Raw genomic sequence first — 21,441 nt, forward strand, 5'->3', positions numbered from 1 at the left:
TTAAATAATTAATAATATATGACTTTGTGTTTCACTATCAATGTAGAGACCGGGGTTATCCTCCTTGAATATACATGAGCTACAAATTTACACGTTTTAGGCAGAAAAAGTGAAAATAAAAGGTGACACGGTATAGAAGGGACACACATGACATAACAAGGAGAAGCAAAGTAACAAAAGCAGAGAAAATCACACCGGCACGACGGCGGCGCCGTGCTTGGTGTCATCGTAGTGCTCGCCATCGCCCCACAACGCGTAGGCCTCCTCGCCGTGCACGGCGTCGTCGCCAATGGCGAGCTTCTCCTCGGACATGCGCAGTGGGACGACTAAGCGGATGACGACGCAGATAATGGACGTGACGACCACGTTCCACCCGATCACGAAGAGCGCTCCGGCGATCTGCTTCCCGAGCTGTGCCCCGCCGTTACCACCATAGAAGGCGCCCCGGGAGTTGGTGACCGGAAGGAATAGATTGCAGAGGTTGGGCTCGGCGAAGAGGCCGGTGAGGACGCCGCCCAGCAGGCCGGCGACGCCGTGGGTGTGGATGACGCCGAGGGTGTCGTCGACGCGTTGAAGGAGCTTGGAGCGCTTGTGCAGCACCATCATGGTGTACCATGGCACGCTGCCGGCCAGCACGCCCATCACCAGCGCCGCCCAACCCTGCACGACACCTGTATCGCCAGGGGCAAAAGTGTCAAACCACTGTATTATATGTGAAAAAGGAACTAGTAGTTCTTCTTTCGTTTTCCATGTGATTTGTCTACGGAGAAATTTCGCAGATGAAACAAATGGGCAACTTGGTCAAGAGTTGAGACTTTGACTTGAGATGGTGATAAGTACCAACATGCATGGGCAGAAATGATAAACTGGGACGTTAGAGATTCCTAATCCTATGGGTCCTGGCATAATACGCATCCAGATTCCACCTACTTGATCGATGTTAATCGTTCACTAGTGCAGTGGTTATTTAGGATTTATAAATTGAAGGTGCTGACTACGTCCACCCAAGTGAGCTAACTAAGGCTGTTTGGTCATTAGATTTGAACAAATTAAAGGTAAGATGGTGCTACTGATCTTCTCCGGTTTTGACTTTTGCGTGCAACGCATACAATTTTGTCTGGAGGAAAATTTGCAGAGAAAACAAATTAATGCGCAAGTTGGTCAAGTTGAGACTTTGACTTGAGATGGTGATTAGTACCGACTTGGACAGACACGATCGACCAATTGGCACACCAGAGGTTAGTTCCTCTGGTCTCGGCAAAAATATGCATCAAGATTCCACTAACTTGGTGTTGCTTATTTAGATCTCGAATTATTTATATGTATCGTGCTAATATGATTGTAAATTATTCAACTTGCTCACTACGTGTAGTAGCTAAGATTAGTTGGCATTCAATTCGAACGAAGATAAGATTTTCTTGCGGACAACGCGTACAATTTTGAATCCATGGTCAACTAGGCTGTAACACTAGAAGAATCTCTCAATGCATGCATGCCATCACGTGCACATCTTAATTACGTGCCGGCAGGGGAACTTAATCAGTACTCCTATGTTAGATCGATGGTCTACTAGATGTCACAGAGATGAGATTAAGAAGAAGTTAATTAAATGAATGAATTGGTCGATGAAATAGCCACGTACCAGCGCCTGGCGTGATGCAGACGAGCCCGGTGATCACGGCCTGGACGGCGCCGACCACGGACGGCTTCTTGAAGAAGACGGCGTCGAGGCAGGTCCACACGATGAGGCTCGCCGCCGTGCAGATGTTGGTGTTCAGGATGGCCATGGAGGAGTCGACGTTGGCCGCGTACGGCCCGCCGCCGTTGAACCCGGCCCACCCCATCCACAGCAGCCCGGCGCCGGTGAGCGCGAACAGGATGTTGTTGGGCGGGAAGCTCTCCCTGTCCTTCTTGGTCCTTGGCCCGACCCAGTACGCGGCGGTGAAGCCTGCGACGCCGGCGGGGATGTGGATGACGTAGCCGCCGCAGTAGTCGATGACGCCCCAGTGGAAGAGGAAGCCGCCACCCCACACGGAGAAGGCGCCGACGGTGTAGGAGAAGGTGAGCCAGAGCGGCACGAAGAGCATCCACGCCAGGAAGCTCATGCGGCCCAGCAGCGACCCAGCCACGAGGATGAGCGTGATGGCCGCGAAGACGCACTGGAAGTAGACGACGGTGGCCATGGGGAAGTAGGGCTCCACCATGGCCGTCTCGAGCGAGCCGTCGGCGCGGTAGTGCGCGGTGGCCGGGAGGGAGGCGCGGCCGACGAGGAAGGCCTGGTCGAGCGCCGGGCCGGCCTTGCCCCAGAACGGGAGCAGCTCCTCGCCGAAGGACATGTTGTAGGCCCAGACGACCCAGCAGATCCAGACGGCGGCGAAGGCGTAGAGCGCCATGAAGGCCGAGTTGACCGCCCACTTCTTCTTCACCACGCCGCCGTACAGCACCACCATGCCCGGCACGCTCATGAGGCCCACCAGCGTGGACGCCGTCAGCTGCCACGCGTTGTCGCCCTTGTTCAGCCAGTCGGCCACCGCCGCCGACGTGTTCCCCTGGTACGCCACCGGCACCGACATCTTGGCCGACCGATCGACCTACCTATGCCTTGCTCAGTTGCTTGTCCTCGCCGTCCGGCGGCCACGTAGCTGCTAGCTAGCTCGCGGTCCGAGAGGGAATAAGCTGGAGGTATAAGGTGCAAGTGCTATAGCCAGGTCGTCTTCTTCGTATATATAGCTAGAGTGGGAGGGCAGCCTCCCCGCGTAGGTGGTGCAGTGGCCATTGATGACGTACGTTACACGTACCGGCCGGCCGTGCGGAGGAATCTCGCGCATGCATTTCACACTACCGGTTGAATAATCTCGGGATTCCGTTCACTGTACTTCAGTTGATGATCTGTACGTGTACGTGCTAACGACCTTGTATGTCGTGGCCTCATTTTTTTCATGGTAATACATGTCTTATTTATATCATAAGTATTATAGTACAAGTCACGTAATCGATCTGGCAAAACTGAAAAGACAGCAGAAAGCTAGCCTTTGCACAAAAAAATAACAACCAAGAAGAAAAATTACAATCAAGATTGAAGAAACCTCTGAACTTGACACCAACGTCCGTCATCTGTCTTTGGAACCACCACAGCAGCCATTAAAAAAAAATGACGGATTACCTTCACACCCGAGCTCGTAGCGGCTCCATCACTGATATGCAGCTTTGCGGACCTCCAAGATGACTCACCAAAAGCAAAACCATTACCGTTGAATAAATCGTGGCCTCATTAGCTGCTAGTGCATCGTACAGTTCACACCCGTAGACTTTCAAGTCTAGGGCCGGTATGTACGGTATGGAATCTCGACTTGGCCGGCAGATTCTTCTTTGTCGCAGGTGCGGCCATACCTGGCCAAACGGGCCGGCCTAGCACGGCATGGCCTGGCCCATCGTAATTGTGCCTGGCCCGGCACGGCCCGCCAGGGCACGATTACTATGCGGGCCGTGCCGTGCCGGCCCGCGTGCTGCACCCCCAGGCCCAGGCACGACCCAGTTAGTAAACGGGCCGACACGTTGGTCCGTTTAGCATGGTGGGCCGCATATTTTCAGCCTATTATTTGACGCACTGAGCGTTTTTTAGCCTATTTTTACATGTTGAGCCATATATAAATGTAGAAAAAAATAAAATAAAAACTTAATCGGACCGTGCCGTGTCGGCCCGCGTGCCGGGCCTGGCCCGTTTAGCCCGTGCCGTGCCTGGCCCAAGACGGGCCGTGCCGGCGTGCTCACGGGCCGGCCCGAAAAAACCGGCCTATTTGGCCAGCTATAGGTGCGGCCGTGTAGTGCGGTGCATAGCAAGTACTTTGTCCGATTGATTAGAGTGTATTTGGGTCTCATGCAACAATAGCAAAAATGGTATAGACATCTTTTAAAAGAATGGATATAATTAGAAATAAAATATATACAACAAGCAAACAAAATAGTAACAACACCTGAGCTACGAACAATGACAACATTGTGCGCCAATGCATTTTACGCAGATGTTGATCCCACCATCCTCTTCTCCATGCCGGACATCCTGATCCCGATCCCACAACAGTGAATTTGGCTTCATCCTTGGGAGAGACGGAGGTGCAACTACGTTTTCGACGTGACAAATTAAGCGTTAGATATATCTTCACGGAGCAATCTGTTGGGAAACGCAGTAATTTCAAAAAAAAATCTTACGCACACGCAAGATCTATCTAGGTGATGCATAGCAACGAGAGGGAAGAGTGTTGTCCACGTACCCTCGTAGACCGAAAGCGGAAGCGTTATGACAACGCGGTTGATATAGTCGTACGTCTTCACGACCGACCGGTCCTAGCACCGAAGGTACGGAACCTCCGTGATCTGCACACGTTCACCTCGGTGACGTCCCACGAAATTTAGATCCAGCTGAGGTCGAGGGAGAGTTTCGTCAGCACGACACGTGATGACGGTGATGATGAAGTTACCGACGCAGGGCTTCGCCTAAGCACTACAACGATATGACCGAGGTGGAAATCAGTGGAGGTGGGCACCGCACACGGCTAAACAATCAATTTGTGTGTCTATGGGGTGCCCCCCTCCCCCGTATATAAGGAGTTGAGGTGGGAGGGTCGGCCCTCTCATGGCGCGCCCAAAGGGGGGAGTCCTACTCCCAGTAGGAGTAGGTTTCCCCCCTTTCCTTCCCTCTCTCTCCCTTCCTTCTTTTCCTACTCCAACTAGGGAAAGGGGGGCCGGCCCCCCACCCAATTCGGATTGGGCTTGGGGGGCGCGCCCTCCACCTTAGCCGCCTCCTCCTCTCTCCCACTAAGGCCCAATAAGGCCCATTGACTCCCCGGGGGGTTCCGGTAACCCCCCGGTACTCCGGTAAATGCCCGAACTAATCCGGAACCATTCTGATGTCCAAACATAGCCTTCCAATATATAGATCTTTATGTCTCGACCATTTCGAGACTCCTCTTCATGTCCATGATTGCATCCGGTACTCCGAACTACCTTCGGTACATCAAAACACATAAACTCATAATACCGATTGTCATCGAACGTTAAGCGTGCAGACCCTACGGGTTCAAGAACTATGTAGACATGACCTAGACTCATCTCCAGTCAATAACCAATAGCGGAACCTGGATGCTCATATTGGTTCCTACATATGTATGAATATCTTTATCGGTCAAACCGCATAACAACATACGTTGTTCCCTTTGTCATCGGTATGTTACTTGCCCGAGATTCGATCATCGATATCTCAATACCTAGTTCAATCTCGTTACCGGCAAGTCTCTTTACTCGTTCCGTAATGCAACATCCCGTAACTAACTCATTAGTCACATTGCTTGCAAGGCTTATAGTGATGTGCATTACCGAGAGGGCCCAAAGATACCTCTCCGATACACGGAGTGACAAATCCTAATCTCGATCTATGCCAATTCAACAAACACCATTGGAGATACCTGTAGAGTATCTTTATAGTCACTAAGTTACGTCGTGACGTTTGATAGCACACTAAGCGTTCCTCCGGTATACGGGAGTTGCATAATCTCATAGTCATAGGAACATGTATAAGTTATGAAGAAAGTAATAGCAACAAACTAAACGATCATCGCGCTAAGCTAACGGAAGGGTTAAGTCAATCACATCATTCTCTAATGATGTGATCCCGTTAATCAAATGACAACTCATGTATATGGTTAGGAAACTTAACCATCTTTGATTAACGAGCTAGTCAAGTAGAGGCATACTAGTGACAATCAGTTTGTTTATGTATTCATACATGTACTAAGTTTCCGGTTAATACAATTCTAGCATGAATAATAAACATTTATCATGATATAAGGAAATATAAATAACAACTTTATTATTGCCTCTAGGGCATATTTCTTTCACAACCCTCCTTCATTATGGGTCTGACAACTGCTCCAAGGCCGCTCAAAAGTTTACGGACCATTTTCTCTAAAAAATAACAGTTATATACATATAGTGGTAGATAAACTTCTCCAGTATGCGTGTACTACACTTAGAAAAATTAATCACATTATCATGTCGTGCACTTTTATCATGACAAGCTCCTTGAGAATACTAAATATGTTTTGAAAATTTAAACCACTTTTTGAAACTCAAGAAAAATAATTACAAAACTTTTTGTAACCATTTTGATGTTGGTTTCCACCAAATAATTTTAGTGATATTCGTAGTAACTTGCCTTTCCATTAATATTATGTACATGCTACAATGGGGTTTCATAGTAATACACATGACTTTGTGCATGCATGTATCTTCTTACTTCATTTTCGACCCACGCATTGTGCCATTCTTTTGTGTTATTCATGTCTTTGACAAAACCTTGTTATAGGGTGGGGATCTTGGGCATGGCATTAAGAAGAAGAGAGTTGGTCCAGCTAATAAGGCAAATCAAACCCAAAAACTAAACAAGGCACAATTAATTAAGAAAAACCGGTGAAAACCATGCATATACACAATTAGCAATAAAGGCAAGTCATGATACAATGGTGCCTAGGCCCAAGATTAATGAAAGCACCTCATTCCCAACCAAAGTCAACCTCCCCAACCTCAAGAACACTCTCGCCACCTCATGTTCCCTCACATCTAACCTTCTGAAAAAAGCAACCAAACATTAACCTCGACCAAGGAACCCTTTTGTTATTAGTGTTCTTTTCGGTTGTAAAGGACTTTAGAGCATCTAAAGACTGAACCCTTATATTGGCCCTATATGTGCGGGAGGACGACCCGACCACTGATTGGTGATACGTCTCCAACGTATCTATAATTTTTTATTGCTCCATGCTATATTATCTACTGTTTTGGACATTATTGGGCTTTATTATACACTTTTATATGATTTTTGGGACTAACCTATTAACCGGAGGCCCGGAATTGTTTTTTTCCTATTTTAGGGTTTCAAAGAAAAGGAATATCAAACGGAGTCCAAACGGAATGAACCTTCGGGAACGTGATTTTTGGAATGAATAAGATCCAGGAGACTTGGACCCTACATCAAGCAACCAACAGGGAGGCCACGAGGTAGGGGGTGCGCCTACCCCCCCAGGCGCGCCCTCCACCCTCGTGGGCCCCCTGTTGCTCCACCGACGTACTTCTTCCTCCTATATATACCTACGTACCCCCAAACGATCAGACACGGAGCCAAAACCCTAATTCCACCGCCATAACTTTCTATATCAACGAGATCCCATCTTGGGGCCTGTTCCGGAGCTCCGCCGGAGGGGGCATCGATCACGGAGGGCTTCTACATCAACACCATAGCCTCTCCGATGAAGTGTGAGTAGTTTACCTCAAACCTACGGGTCCATAGTTATTAGTTAGATGGCTTCTTCTTTCTTTTTGGATCTCAATACAAAGTTCTCCCCCTCTCTTGTGGGTATCTATTCGATGTAATCTTCTTTTGCGGTGTGTTTGTTGAGATTGATGAATTGTGGGTTTATGATCAAGTTTATCTATGAACAATATTTGAATCTTCTCTGAATTCTTTTATGTATGATTGGTTATCTTTGCAAGTCTCTTTGAATTATCAGTTTGGTTTGGCCTACTAGATTGATCTTTCTTGCAATGGGAGAAGTGCTTAGCTTTGGGTTCAATCTTGCGGTGTCCTTTCCTAGTGACAGTAGGGGCAGCAATGCACGTACTGTATTGTTGCCATCGAGGATAACAAGATGGGGTTTTTATCATATTGCATGAATTTATCCCTCTACATCATGTCATCTTGCTTAAGGCGTTACTCTGTTCTTATGAACTTAATACTCTAGATGCATGTTGGATAGCGGTCGATGTGTGGAGTAATAGTAGTAGATGCAGGCAGGAGTCGGTCTACTTGTCTCGGACGTGATGCCTATATACATAATCATACCTAGATATTCTCATAACTATGATCAATTCTGTCAATTGCTCAACAGTAATTTGTTCACCCACCGTAAAATACCTGTGCTCTTGAGAGAAGCCACTAGTGAAACCTATGGCCCCCGGGTCTATCTTCATCATATTAATCTTCCAACACTTAGTTATTTTCATTGCCTTTTAATTTACTTTGCATCTTTATCATAAAAATACCAAAAATATTATCTTATCATATCTATCAGATCTCACTCTCGTAAGTGACCGTGTAGGGATTGACAACCCCTTATCGCATTGGTTGCGAGGATTTATTTGTTTTGTGCGGGTACGAGGGACTCGTGCGTAGCCTCCTACTGGATTGATACCTTGGTTCTCAAAAACTTAGGGAAATACTTACGCTACTTTGCTGCATCACCCTTTCCTCTTCAAAGGAAAACCAACGCAGTGCTCAAGAGGTAGCAAGAAGGATTTCTGGCGCCGTTGCCGGGGAGGTCTACGCAAAAGTCAAACATACCAAGCACCCATCACAAACCCTTATCTCCAACATTACATTATTTGCCATTTGCCTCTCGTTTTCCTCTCCCCTACTTCACCCTTGCCGTTTTATTCGCCCTCTCTCTCTATCCTCCCTCTCTTTCTCTATTTGCCTCTTTTTGCCCGTTTCTTGTTTGCTTGTGTGTTGGATTGCTTGCTTGTCACGATGGCTCTTCCCCGATTTGGTGATCTTCACCTTAAAAGGTTAGAAGATATCGAAAGCAATGTTAGGAGTTTTATGGTCTGGCAATTTGAGCATAATAGTTTCTTTAGAAACGAGCTTAAGGAACAAAAAAGCGTTACGAGTTATATGAATAAAGAGCTCGATGATATGTCCAAGGAATTTGATGGTTTGAGATCCCAAATTGCTTGTCTTGAGAAGTTAATAGCTGAAGTTTCGGATAAGCAGGCTACCTTAGTTAATAAGATGGCCGCTAAGCCGGAAGACCATGATAATAAAGATGAAGATCTAAAAGTTATTGATTTGTCCCCTATTAAATCTTTGTCTTGCAATATGAATCTTGATAATGATGGGACTGAATATGATCCACCTTTACCTAGAAGGCGTTCCAAAAATTCGGAGTTTTTAGATCTTGATGCTAAATTTGATAAAAGTGGGATTGAAGAGATCAAAACTCTAGATGTTAATGAACCTACTATTTTGGATTTCAAGGAATTTCATTATAATAGCTACTATTTGATAGATTGTATTTCCTTGTTGCAATCCATGCTAAATTCTCCTCATGCTTATAGCCAAAGTAAAGCTTTTACCAAACATATCGTTGATGCTTTGATGCAATCTTATGAAGAAAAACTTGAGTTGGAAGTTTCTATCCCTAGAAAACTTTATGATGAGTGGGAACCTACTATTAAAATTAAAATTAAATATCATGAATGCTATTCTTTGTGTGATTTGGGTGCTAGTGTTTCCACGATCCCAAAGACTTTGTGTGATTCGTTAGGTTTCCGTGATTTCGATGATTGCTCTATAAACTTGCACCTTGCGGATTTCACTATTAAGAAACCTATGGGAAGAATTAATGATGTTCTTATTGTTGCAAATAGGAATTATGTGCCCGTAGATTTTATCGTTCTTGACATAGATTCAATCCTTCATGTCCTATTATTCTTGGTAGACCTTTCCTTAGAATGATTGGTGCAATTATTGATATGAAGGAAAGAAATATTAGATTCCAATTTCCGTTAAGGAAAGGCATGGAACACTTTCCTAGAAAGAAAATTAAATTATCTTATGAATATATTATGAGAGCCACTTATGGATTACCTACCAAAGATGGCAATACCTAGATCTATCCTTGCTTTTTATGCCTAACTAGGGGCGTTAAACGATAGCGCTTGTTGGGAGGCAACCCAATTTTATTTTTATTCCTTGCTTTTTGCTCCTGCTTAGTAATAAATAATTTATCTAGACTCTGTTTTGGTTGTGTTTTTTTGTGTTTAATTAGTGTTTGTGCCAAGTAGAACCGTTGGGAAGACTTGGGGAAAGTCTTGTTAATCCTGCTGTAAAAAAACAGAAACTTTAGCGCTCACGAGAACTGCTGCCATTTTTATTTGGAAAGTTATATTTAGTTAATTCTTTTTTCAGATGATTAATAGATAAATTACTCACGTCCAGCAATTTATTTTAGAATTTTTGGGGTTCCAGATCTTGCGCTAGCTACATATTACTACAGACTGTTCTGTTTTTGACAGATTCTGTCTTTCGCGTGTTGTTTGCTTACTTTGATGAATCTATGGCTAGTAAAATAGTTTATAAACCATAGAAAATTTGGAATTTAGTAGGTTTAACACCAATATAAATAAATAATGAGTTCATTACAGTACCTTGAAGTGGTATTTTGTTTTCTTTCGCTAACGGAGTTCACGAGATTTTCTACTTTAATTTTTGTGTTGTGAAGTTTTCAAGTTTTGGGTAAAGATTTGATGGATTATGGAACAAGGAGTGGCAAGAGCCTAAGCTTGGGGATACCCATGGCACCCCCAAGATAATCTAAGGACACCTAAAAGCCAAAGCTTGGGGATGCCCCGGAAGGCATCCCCTCTTTCGTCTACTTCTATCGGTAACTTTACTCGGAGCTATATTTTTATTCACCACATGATATGTGTTTTTCTTGGAGCGTTTTGTATGATTTGAGTCTTTGCTTTTTAGTTTACCACAATCATCTTTGTTGTAAAAACTGTTTGAGAGAAACACACATGATTCGGAAATTATTAGAAGACTCTATGTGCTTCACTTATACCTTTTGAGTTATATAGTTTTGCTCTAGTACTTCACTTATATCTTTTAGAGCACGGTGGTGGATTTGTTTTATAGAAACTATTGTTATCCCATGCTTAACTTAGATTATTTTGAGAGTATTAAATAGCATTGTAATTTTCTTAAATAATCCTAATATGCTAGGTATACAAGATTAATAATAAAATTCTCTTATGAGTGTGTTGAATACTAAGAGAAGTTTGATGCTTGATGATTGTTTTGAGATATGGAGGTAGTGATATTAAAGTTGTACTAGTTGAGTAGTTGTGAAATTGATAAATACTTGTGTTAAAGTTTGCAAAGTCCTGTAGCATGCACGTATGGTAAACGTTATGTAACAAATTTGAAACATGAGGTGTTCTTTGATTGTCCTCCTTATGAGTGGCGGTCGGGGACGAGCGATGGTCTTTTCCTACCAATATATCCCCCTAGGAGCATGCGCATAGTGCCTGGTTTTTGATGACTTGTAGATTTTTGCAATAAGTATGTGAGTTCTTTATGACTAATGTTGAGTCCATGGGTTATACGCACTCTCACCCTTCCATCATTGCTAGCCTCTTCGGTACCGTGCATTGCCCCTTCTCACATTGAGAGTTGGTGCAAACTTCGCCGGTGCATCCAAACCCCATGATATGATACACTCTTTCACACATAAACCTCCTTATATCTTCCTCAAAACAGCCACCATACCTACCTACTATGGCATTTCCATAGCCATTCCGAGATGTATTGCCATGCAACTTTCCACCATCCCGTTTATCATGACACGTTCATCATTGTCATATGCTTTGCATGATCATGTAGTTGACATCGTATTTGTGGAAAATCCACCGTTCATAATTTTTCATACATGTCACACTTGATTCATTGCATATCCCGGTACACCGCCGGAGGCATTCATATAGAGTCATACCTTGTTCTAGTATCGAGTTGTAAATAAATAGAAGTGTGATGATCATCATTTAATAGAGCATTGTCCCAATAAAAAAAAGAGAAAGGCCAAATAAAAAAATGAAGGCCCAAAAAAAGAAATAAAAAGGGACAATGCTACTATCCTTTTTCCACGCTTGTGCTTTAAAGTAGCACCATGATCTTCATGATAGAGAGTCTCTTGTTTTGTCACTTTCATATACTAGTGGGAATTTTTCATTATAGAACTTGGCTTGTATATTCCAACAATGGGCCTCCTCAAGTGCCCTAGGTCTTCGCGAGCAAGCAAGTTGGATGCACACCCACTAGTTTCTTTTGTTGAGCTTTCATACATTTATAGCTCTAGTGCCTCCGTTGCATGGCAATCCCTACTCCTTGCATTAACATCAATCGATGAGCATCTCCATAGCTCATTGATTAACCTCGTTGATGTGAGACTTTCTCCTTTTTGTCTTCTCCACATGACCCCCACCATTATACTCTATTCCACCCATAGTGCTATATCCATGGCTCATGCTCATGTATTGCGTGAAGGTTTATAAAGTTTGAGATTACTAAAGTATGAAACAATTGCTTGGCTTGTCATCGGGGTTGTGCATGATGAGAGCATTCTTGTGTGACGAAAATGGAGCATGACTAAACTATATGATTTTGTAGGGATGAACTTTCTTTGGCCATGTTATTTTGAGAAGACATAATTGCTTAGTTAGTATGCTTGAAGTATTATTATTTCTATGTCAACATTAAACTTTTATCTTGAATCTTTCGGATCTGAATATTCATGCCACAATTAAGAGGAATTACATTGAAATTATGCATAGTAGCATTCCACATCAAAAATTCTGTTTTTATCATTTACCTACTCGAGGACGAGTAGGAATTAAGCTTGGGGATGCTTGATACGTCTCCAACGTATCTATAATTTTTGATTGCTCCATGCTATATTATCTACTGTTTTGGACATCATTGGGCTTTATAATACACTTTTATATTATTTTTGGGATTAACCTATTAACCGGAGGCCCAACCCAAAATTGCTGCTTTTTTGCCTATTTCAGGGTTTCCAAGAAAAGGAATATCAAACGGAGTCCAAAGGGAATGAAACCTTCGAGAACGTGATTTTTAGAACGAACAAGATCCAGGAGACTTGGACCCTACGTCAAGCAACCAACAGGGAGGCCACGAGGTAGGGGGCGCGCCTACCCCCCCAGACGCGCCCTCCACCCTCGCGGGCCCCCTATTGCTCCACCTACGCACTTCTTCCTCCTACGTACCTATGGGATCCCAAACGGTCAGACACGGAGCCAAAACCCTAATTCCACCGACGTAACTTTCTGTATCCATGAGATCCCATCTTGGGGCCTGTTCCGGAGCTCCGCCGGAGGAGGCATCGATCACGGAGGGCTTCTACATCAACACCATAGCCTATCCGATGAAGTGTGAGTAGTTTACCTCAGACCTATGGGTCCATATTTATTAGCTATATGGCTTCTTCTCTCTTTTTGGATCTCAATACAAAGTTCTCCCCCTCTCTTGTGGAGATCTATTCGATGTAATCTTCTTTTGCGTTGTGTTTGTTGAGACTGATGAATTGTGGGTTTATGATCAAGTTTATCTATGAAAAATATTTGAATCTTCTCTAAATTCTTTTATGTATGATTGGTTATCTTTGCAAGTCTCTTCGAATTATCAGTTTGGTTTGGCCTACTAGATTGATCTTTCTTGCAATGGGAGAAGTGCTTAGCTTTGGGTTCAATCTTGCGGTGTCCTTTCCCAGTGACAGTAGGGGCAGCAAGGCACATATTGTATTGTTGCCATCGAGGATAACAAGATGGGGCTTTTATCATATTGCATGAATTTATCCCTCTACATCATGTCATCTTGCTTAAGGCGTTACTCTGTTCTTATGAACTTAATACTCTAGATGCATGCTGGATAGCGGTCGATGAGTGGAGTAATAGTAGTGGATGCAGGTAGGAGTCGTTCTACTTGTCTCGGACGTGATGCCTATATACATGATCATACCTAGATATTCTCATAACTATGCTCAATTCTATCAATTGCTCAACAGTAATTTGTTCACCCACCGTAAAATACCTATGCTCTTGAGAGAAGCCACTAGTGAAACCTATGGCCCCCGGGTCTATCTTCATCATATTAATCTTCCAACACTTAGTTATTTTCATTGCCTTTTAATTTACTTTGCATCTTTATCATAAAAATACCAAAAATATTATCTTATCATATCTATCAGATCTCACTCTCGTAAGTGACCGTGTAGGGATTGACAACCCCTTATCGCGTTGGTTGCGATGATTTATTTGTTTTATGCAGGTACGAGGGACTCGCGCGTAGCCTCTGATACGTCTCCAATGTATCTATAATTTTTGATTGCTCCATGCTATATTATCTACTGTTTTGTACATTATTAGGCTTTATTATCCACTTTTATATTATTTTTGGGACTAACCTATTAACCGGAGGCCCAGCCCAGAATTGCTGTTTTTGCCTATTTTAGGGTTTCAAAGAAAAGGAATATCAAACGGAGTCCAAACGGAATTGTAACGCCCTCGATGCGGCTATAGCTCCCACGTGTCGAGGCACGACTTAGAGACATAACCGCATTGAAAGCAATGTCGCAAGTCAGGCAATCATTACAACATCCCAAGTAATACATAATAAAAGGGGGAGATAGCATAGTTGGCTTACACTCGCCACGTCACATCAGAGTACATAAATAACATCCATCAAGCAAACACTCATGGCCCGACTACGGCGCCAAAATGGAAAAGAACCCAACATGCGACAAGGCCCTGAATCGATAACCCCAACTAGGCACCACTACTGATCGTCGGGAAAGGAAACATAATAACGCTGAGAGTCTTCGTCGAACTCCCACTTGAGCTCGTACTCATCACCTGGAGCGGAATCACCTGGACCTGCATCTGGAATTATAGTATCTGTGAGCCACAGGGACTCAGCAATCTCACACCCACGCGATCAAGACTATTTAAGCTTATAGGAAGGATAAGGCAAGTATGTGGAGCTACAGCAAGCGACTAGCATATGTGGTGGCTAACTTATACGCAAAAGAGAGCGAGAAGAGGAGGCAAGGCGCGAGCGAGAGTCTAGAGGAACAACCTGCGCAAGCATAACTCCAACACCGTGTCCACTTCCCGGACTCCGCCTAGAAGAGGCCATCACGGCAACACACTCAGTTGAATCATTTTAATTAATTAGGGTTCAAGTTATCTACAACCGGACATTAACAAATTCCCATCTGCCCATAACCGCGGGCACGACTTTCGAAAGTTCAATCCCTGCAGGGGAGTCCCAACTTAGCCCATGACAAGCTCTCACGGTCAACGAAGGAAAAGACCTCCTCCCAAGACGTTCCGATCAGACTCGGTATCTCGGTAACTCAAGACACTCCGACAGGTTAAAACAAGACCAGCAACACCGCCCGAATGTGCCGACAAATCCCGATAGGAGCTGCACATATCTCTTTCTCAGGGCACACTCAGATTGTCCTAGGTACGGGTAGGCCAGCCCAGAGTTGCCCCTGGTGGCCACCGGTAGCTGACAGGTGGACCAACACTCAGAGGAGCACTGGCCCGGGGGGGGGGGTTAAAATAAGATGACCCTTGAGTCTGCAGAACCCAAGGGAAAGAAAAGGCTAGGTGGCAAATGGTAAAACCAAGGTTGGGAATTGCTGGAAAAGCTTTAATCGAGGCGAAATATCAAGGGGTTCCCATTATAACCCAACCGCGTAAGGAACGCAAAATCCGGGAACATAACACCGATATGACGGAAACTAGGGCGGCAAGAGTGGAACAAAACACTAGGCGAGAGGCCGAGCCTTCCACCCTTTACCAAGTATATAGATGCATTAAGATAACATAGCAATATAGTGATATCCCAACAAGCAAATAAAAGATGCTCCAAAAGGAACGGCTCCAATCTTCACCTGCAACTAGCAACGCTATAAGAGGGGCTGAGCAAAGCGGTAACATAGCCAATCAACGGTTTGCTAGGACAATGGTAGGTTAGAGGTTCAATCATGCAATTGGGAGGCTGACAAGAAAGTGGTAGGCATCGTAGCAGTGGCAAAGCAAAAGAGCGAGCAAACTAGCATAGCAAAGATAGTAGTGATTTCGAGGGTATGATCATCTTGCCTGCACAGTTGTCAAAGCTGACTGGATCCTCACAAGCAAACTCAACGGGCTCCTCGGTAGCGAACTCGTCTCCCGGCTCTACCCAACAATACAAACAAGCAACAAGGATACAATCAACCACGTGCAAGACCAAGCAATATGATGCAATGATGATATGCTATGCGGGATGCGATGCGGGATGCAAAATGCAAGATATGACAGGAAATGCATGAACCTGGCCTCAACTTGGAAAACCAAGTGTGCCACTGGATAGAGGGGATGAAATCTCTTGAAAACGATATAAAGATCATTGGAATCGGAGCTACGGTTTGGAAATGGCAAGCGTTTTAAGATATGACACCGGTCTGCGATTTACAGCAAGTAGGCATCTAAATGCAACAAAATGAACATGCTACAGCCACCAAACATGAAAACAAAATACATGGTTAACAAAACACTAGCACTGAGCCATAGGCAAATTCATCCATTAGGAGGTTCAAACAAGCATGGCAAAAATGAATATGCAAAACAGATTCCAGACTTAGTGAAATTAACGCTAGCCTGAAATTTCAGATCACGATGCTCTCTTTGGAGCAGCAAAACAACATGATAAATGACCTGAACACGACAAGTAAGAACATGGCATGGAGCTACTCAACAAGCTTAACAAAACACCCAAAGTGACCTGAGGCCGAAAGGGTTCACAAAATACTCTACCGAGCTCACGAACATAGCTCGAACACAATCAGTTTTCAGACTTAGTGAAAACTGAGACATGCTGAAATTATAACTCACGAAGGCATGTAAACGAGCTCGATGCACTCACTAGGGTGCAAGTCATGGCAAGCCAAGCATATATCCAGAAAGAAGACACAATATGCTAGCTACACATGGCAAGAACAAAGGCATAGCATGCATGGAACACTAACGGTAGCATCGGCAAAATCGCAAACAAGTTGACGATCTGCCCAGATTAACAACGAAGCAAAAGTTGAGCTCGATTGAGTCAACCTAGAGCACTCCATATATGCAAACGAAGACATGGATGGATAGAGCATAACATAAATATCAAAACTCCCTTACTGATCATCCTCAAAAGAGGCACGGATCACTAGGAAACAAGCTGGACATATGGCATCACGAACTAAAATATCCCAGACTTAGTGAAAATCCCCAAGTCCCTGAAATCAGCAATCTCAGGTACCTCTCTTCGCAAGCTTGCACAAGACAACACACACATCCTAAAAATGCATGGGTGGCACCTCTGGAAAGAAGACAAAATGCTTATCAATTCATCCAAAAGGGGCACAGGCATATCATGCACGGATTAAACATGGCAAAAATGACAAAAGTGCATGATGAACTAACGGATCTGCAATTTAACTCACGAAGCCTCCTTCTAACAGCATTTAGGGAATCAAGATGAGCTCAAATGCAAATGATGCAATGGAATGAAATGATGCACATGTCGAGACGAAGATTCTGATATATCATATGCCCAAAACGGAGCTACGGTTGCGGAGTTACGAGCAGTCAAACATCACATAAAAAACTAGGGTTAGGAGATAAAAGTCAACCGGGGGATCCCAGATCCAGATCCAGATCGGGATCGGCACGCTTCCCGAGGCGGCGCCGGAGTTACTGTAGCAGCCGGCGGAGCTCGCCGGAGCCGGAGCTTGGGGAGGAGGCCGGCGAGGCGGGGCGAGGCCGGGGCGGCGGCGGTCGGCGGCGCCGGCGGGGGCGGCGTCCCGCGGCGGCGCGGCGAGGAGGCAGCGGGGCGAGGAGAGGCGGCGGCGTTGGCGGCGGTGGTGGCTCCGGCCACCGGAGCTACGGGCGGCGGTGGAGGCCGGTGGCCTCGGGCGGCGGCGCGGGCCACGGCCACCTCTGGCCCGGGAGGAGGAGGAAGGGGGCCGGCGCGCGGGCCAGGCGGGCCCGGCGGCGGCGATGTGGGCGCTGCCCACGTGGCGGCGCGTGAGTGGGTGCGGCGGCGGGGCGGACAACGTCCGGCGCGGGCGGACACGTCCGGCCCGGCGCGGGGGAAGATGGATCTGTTTTTTTTAGGGTTTGGAGGAGGAAGACGAGATCCGAAATGGAGGGGGGCATATATAGGCATAAGTGGAGCTAGGAGAGTCCAAATGAGGTGCGGTTTTCGGCCACGCGATCGTGATCGAACGCTCTAGGACATGGAGCAGGGTTTGGTGGGTTTTGGGCCAAAATTGGGGGGTGTTGGGCTGCAACACACACGAGGCCTTTTCGGTCCCTCGGTTAACCGTTGGAGTATCAAACGAAGTCCAAATGATACGAAACTTGACAGGCGGTTTACCGGTAGTAAACCAAGGCCGCGTGGCAAGTCTCGGTCCAATCCGGAAATGTTTAATCCCCACACACGAAAGAAAGCTAGAAATGGCCACCGGAGGAGAACGAAGCGCCGGAATGCAAAACGGACAACGGGGAAAATGCTCGAATGCATGAGATGAATATGTATGCAAATGCAATGCACGAGATGACATGATATAAGATGCATGAAAACGAAAACAACACACGGAGACAAAGACCCGAACCTGAGAAATAAATATAACTTAGCGCCGGAAACGGCAAGAGTTGGATACAAATATGGAAAGTTACATCCGGGGTGTTACAACACTCCACCACTACGAAAAGATCTCGTCCCGAGATCTAGGACTGAAAGAACTCCGGGTACTCAGAATGGAGGTGATCCTCGCGTTCCTAGGTAGCTTCACGGTCGGAATGGTGAGACCACTTGACTTTGAGAAATTTGATTGACTTGTTGCGAGTCTTGCGTTCAGTCTCTTCAAGAATAGCAACTGGGTGCTCACGATAGGAGAGATCTTCTTGGAGCTCAATGTCCTCGAAGTTAACGGTGCGGTCAGGAGTCTTGAAGCACTTTCGAAGCTGAGAGACGTGGAACACATCATGAACATTTGCAAAGTTTGAAGGAAGCTCAAGTTGATAGGCGAGGTCGCCTCTCTTGCTGACAATCTTGAAAGGTCCCACGTATCTAGAGGCAAGCTTCCCTTTGATACCGAAGCGACGAGTACCTTTCATAGGAGAGACACGGAGGTAAACATGATCTCCGATCTCGAAAGCCAAATCACGGTGCTTACTATCATAGTAGCCCTTCTGGCGGGATTGGGCTGCTTTGAGGTTATCACGAATGACTTTGCACATTTCTTCTGCTTCTGTGATTAAGTCATTACCCAGCAGCTGACGTTCACCGGTTTCAGACCAGTTGAGAGGGGTACGGCACTTCCTGCCATAGAGAATTTCAAAGGGGGCCTTGCCCGAACTTGCTTGAAAACTGATGTTATAGGAGAATTCAGCATAAGGAAGACAATCCTCCCACTTCATGCCGAAGGAGATCACACAAGCCCTGAGCATATCTTCAAGAATCTGATTGACACGCTCGACTTGACCGCTTGTTTGAGGATGGAAAGCTGTGCTGAAGCGGATGTTGGTGCCCATGGCCTTCTGAAAAGAATCCCAAAACTTGGAGGTAAAGATGCTGCCACGGTCTGAAGAGATCACTTGAGGAATACCGTGCAGAGAGACAATGCGAGAGGTATAGAGTTCCGCCAATTGAGCTGCAGTGATTGACTCTTTGATAGGCAGAAAGTGAGCCACTTTGGTGAGCTTATCGATGACAAAAAATATAGCATCATTGCCACGCTTGGACTTTGGAAACCCAGTCACGAAGTCCATTTCGATGTGGTCAAACTTCCATTCTGGAATGGCAAGAGGTTGGAGGAGACCTGCTGGCCTTTGGTGTTCTGCCTTCACTCTTCTGCAGACATCACATTCATTCACGAATTGAGCGATCTCGCGCTTCATTCGAGTCCACCAATAAGCTTGCTTGAGATCCTGATACATCTTCGTACTACCAGGGTGGATGGAGAGGAGAGAGTTGTGAGCCTCGTTCATGATCACTTTACGAAGTTCACCTTTGGGCACAACAATACGATCCTCGAAGAAGAGAGTGTCCTTGTCATCAAGGCGGTAGCACTTGTACTTGGACTGACTCTTTGCAATCCCAATCTTCACCTTTTTTACCATAGCATCAAGAAGCTGGGCTTGGCGAATCTGGTCTTCCAAGGTAGGAGAAACTTGAAGGTTGGCGAGGAAACCTTGAGGAACAACTTGCAGATTCAGTTTGCGGAAAGCTTCACAAAGTTCGGGTTGATAAGGCTTGAGAATCAGACTGTTGCAATAGGCCTTTCTGCTCAAAGCGTCAGCAATCACATTGGCCTTGCCTGGAGTATACTCAATACTCGGGTTATACTCTTGAATCATTTCGACCCATCGAGTTTGCCTTAGGTTGAGATTAGGCTGAGTGAAGATGTACTTGAGACTCTTGTGATCAGTGAAAATGTCCACTTTTCTTCCCAATAGAAGATGTCTCCAAGTCAAAAGAGCATGCACAACTGCCGCCAACTCGAGATCATGAGTGGGGTAGTTCTTCTCATTAGGCTTCAACTGGCGAGATGTATAAGCAACAACTTTCTTCTCTTGCATCAAAACTGCACCGAGACCTTGGAGAGAGGCATCACAAAAGACCTCGTACGGCTTGGATTCGTCAGGTGGAGTCAGAACTGGAGCAGTGATCAACTTCTCTTTCAAAGTGTTGAAAGCAATATCACACTCCGGAGACCAAACGTACTTGACGTGCTTCTGAAGAAGATTCGAGAGAGGCTTGGCGATCTTAGGAAAGTTTTCAACGAATCTTCGGCAATAGCTTGCGAGACCGAGAAAACTGCGGAGTTGCTTCACGTTCTGAGGAGGTTCCCAATTCACAATTGCGGACACCTTCTCAGGATTCACGGAAATGCCCTTGGCAGAGATGATATGACCAAGATAAAGAACCTCATCGAGCCAAAATTCACACTTGGAGAACTTGGCATAGAACTGATGTTCCCTGAGCTTATCGAGAACCAAACGCAAATGCTTGGCATGATCTTCCTTGTTCTTCGAGAAAACCAGAATGTCGTCGAGATAGACCAAAACGAAGTCATTGGTGTAGGCGTTGAAGATGAAGTTCATCATGCGAGAGAACGTCGGAGGAGCGTTGGCGAGGCCAAAAGACATGACAGTGTATTCATATGAACCAAAGCTTGTTCTGAATGCTGTCTTGGGAATATCTTCTTCACGAATGCGAATCTGGTGATAACCCATACGGAGATCAAGCTTGGAGAATACTTGAGCACCCTTGAGTTGTTCGAATAGCTCATTGATGTTGGGAAGTGGGTATTTGTTCTTGATGGTCTTCTTATTCACTGGACGGTAATCAACACAAAGTCGACTCGATCCATCCTTCTTCTTCACAAAAAGAACACCACAACCCCATGGAGAAGTACTAGGCTGGATGAGACCCAATCTTTCTTGCTCATCGAATTGTTTCTTCAACTCCTTTAACTCTTCGGGGCCGAGCTTGTAGGGACGTTTGCACACAGGTTCCGTACCGGGCTCAAGTTCAATAACAAATTCAACCGGCCGGTTTGGAGGCATCCCTGGGAGTTCTTCTGGAAAAACGTCTTGATATTCGCAAACGACAGGAATTGGCGAGATGGCATCCAATTCACCCTTCTCATTGAGAGAAAACAACTGGATGGTATTATCCCGAGCGGCAAAGACAATGACATCCTCAGACGAATGAGT

The 21,441-nt window shown here is 45.4% G+C and overlaps 1 protein-coding gene across 1 annotated transcript; it reads right to left on the reverse strand.

The window, feature by feature from the left end:
* On the reverse strand, nucleotides 1-2,705 carry LOC125553061 (ammonium transporter 3 member 2). Its single transcript, XM_048716814.1, has 2 exons — nucleotides 1,643-2,705; nucleotides 1-671 (listed from the first exon to the last, which is right to left on the reverse strand). Exons 1-2 carry the CDS (start codon nucleotides 2,571-2,573, stop codon nucleotides 190-192), a joined length of 1,413 nt encoding a protein of 470 aa, XP_048572771.1. The 5' UTR covers nucleotides 2,574-2,705; the 3' UTR covers nucleotides 1-189.
* Nucleotides 2,706-21,441: the final 18,736 nt, after the last annotated feature.

This window comes from Triticum urartu, chromosome 4 (assembly GCF_003073215.2).
Source record: "Triticum urartu cultivar G1812 chromosome 4, Tu2.1, whole genome shotgun sequence".
In the NCBI taxonomy this organism is placed as follows: Eukaryota; Viridiplantae; Streptophyta; class Magnoliopsida; order Poales; family Poaceae; genus Triticum; species Triticum urartu.

What these genes read in the sequence shown, in the direction of transcription:
- LOC125553061 (XM_048716814.1), bottom strand. Translation starts at nt 2,573, where the DNA reads ATGTCGGTGCCGGTGGCGTACCAGGGGAACACGTCGGCGGCGGTGGCC. An exon ending in CTGCATCACGCCAGGCGCTG is followed by an intron (nt 672 to 1,642) that starts GTACGTGGCTAT and finishes CTGGCGATACAG; the next exon opens with GTGTCGTGCAGGGTTGGGCG.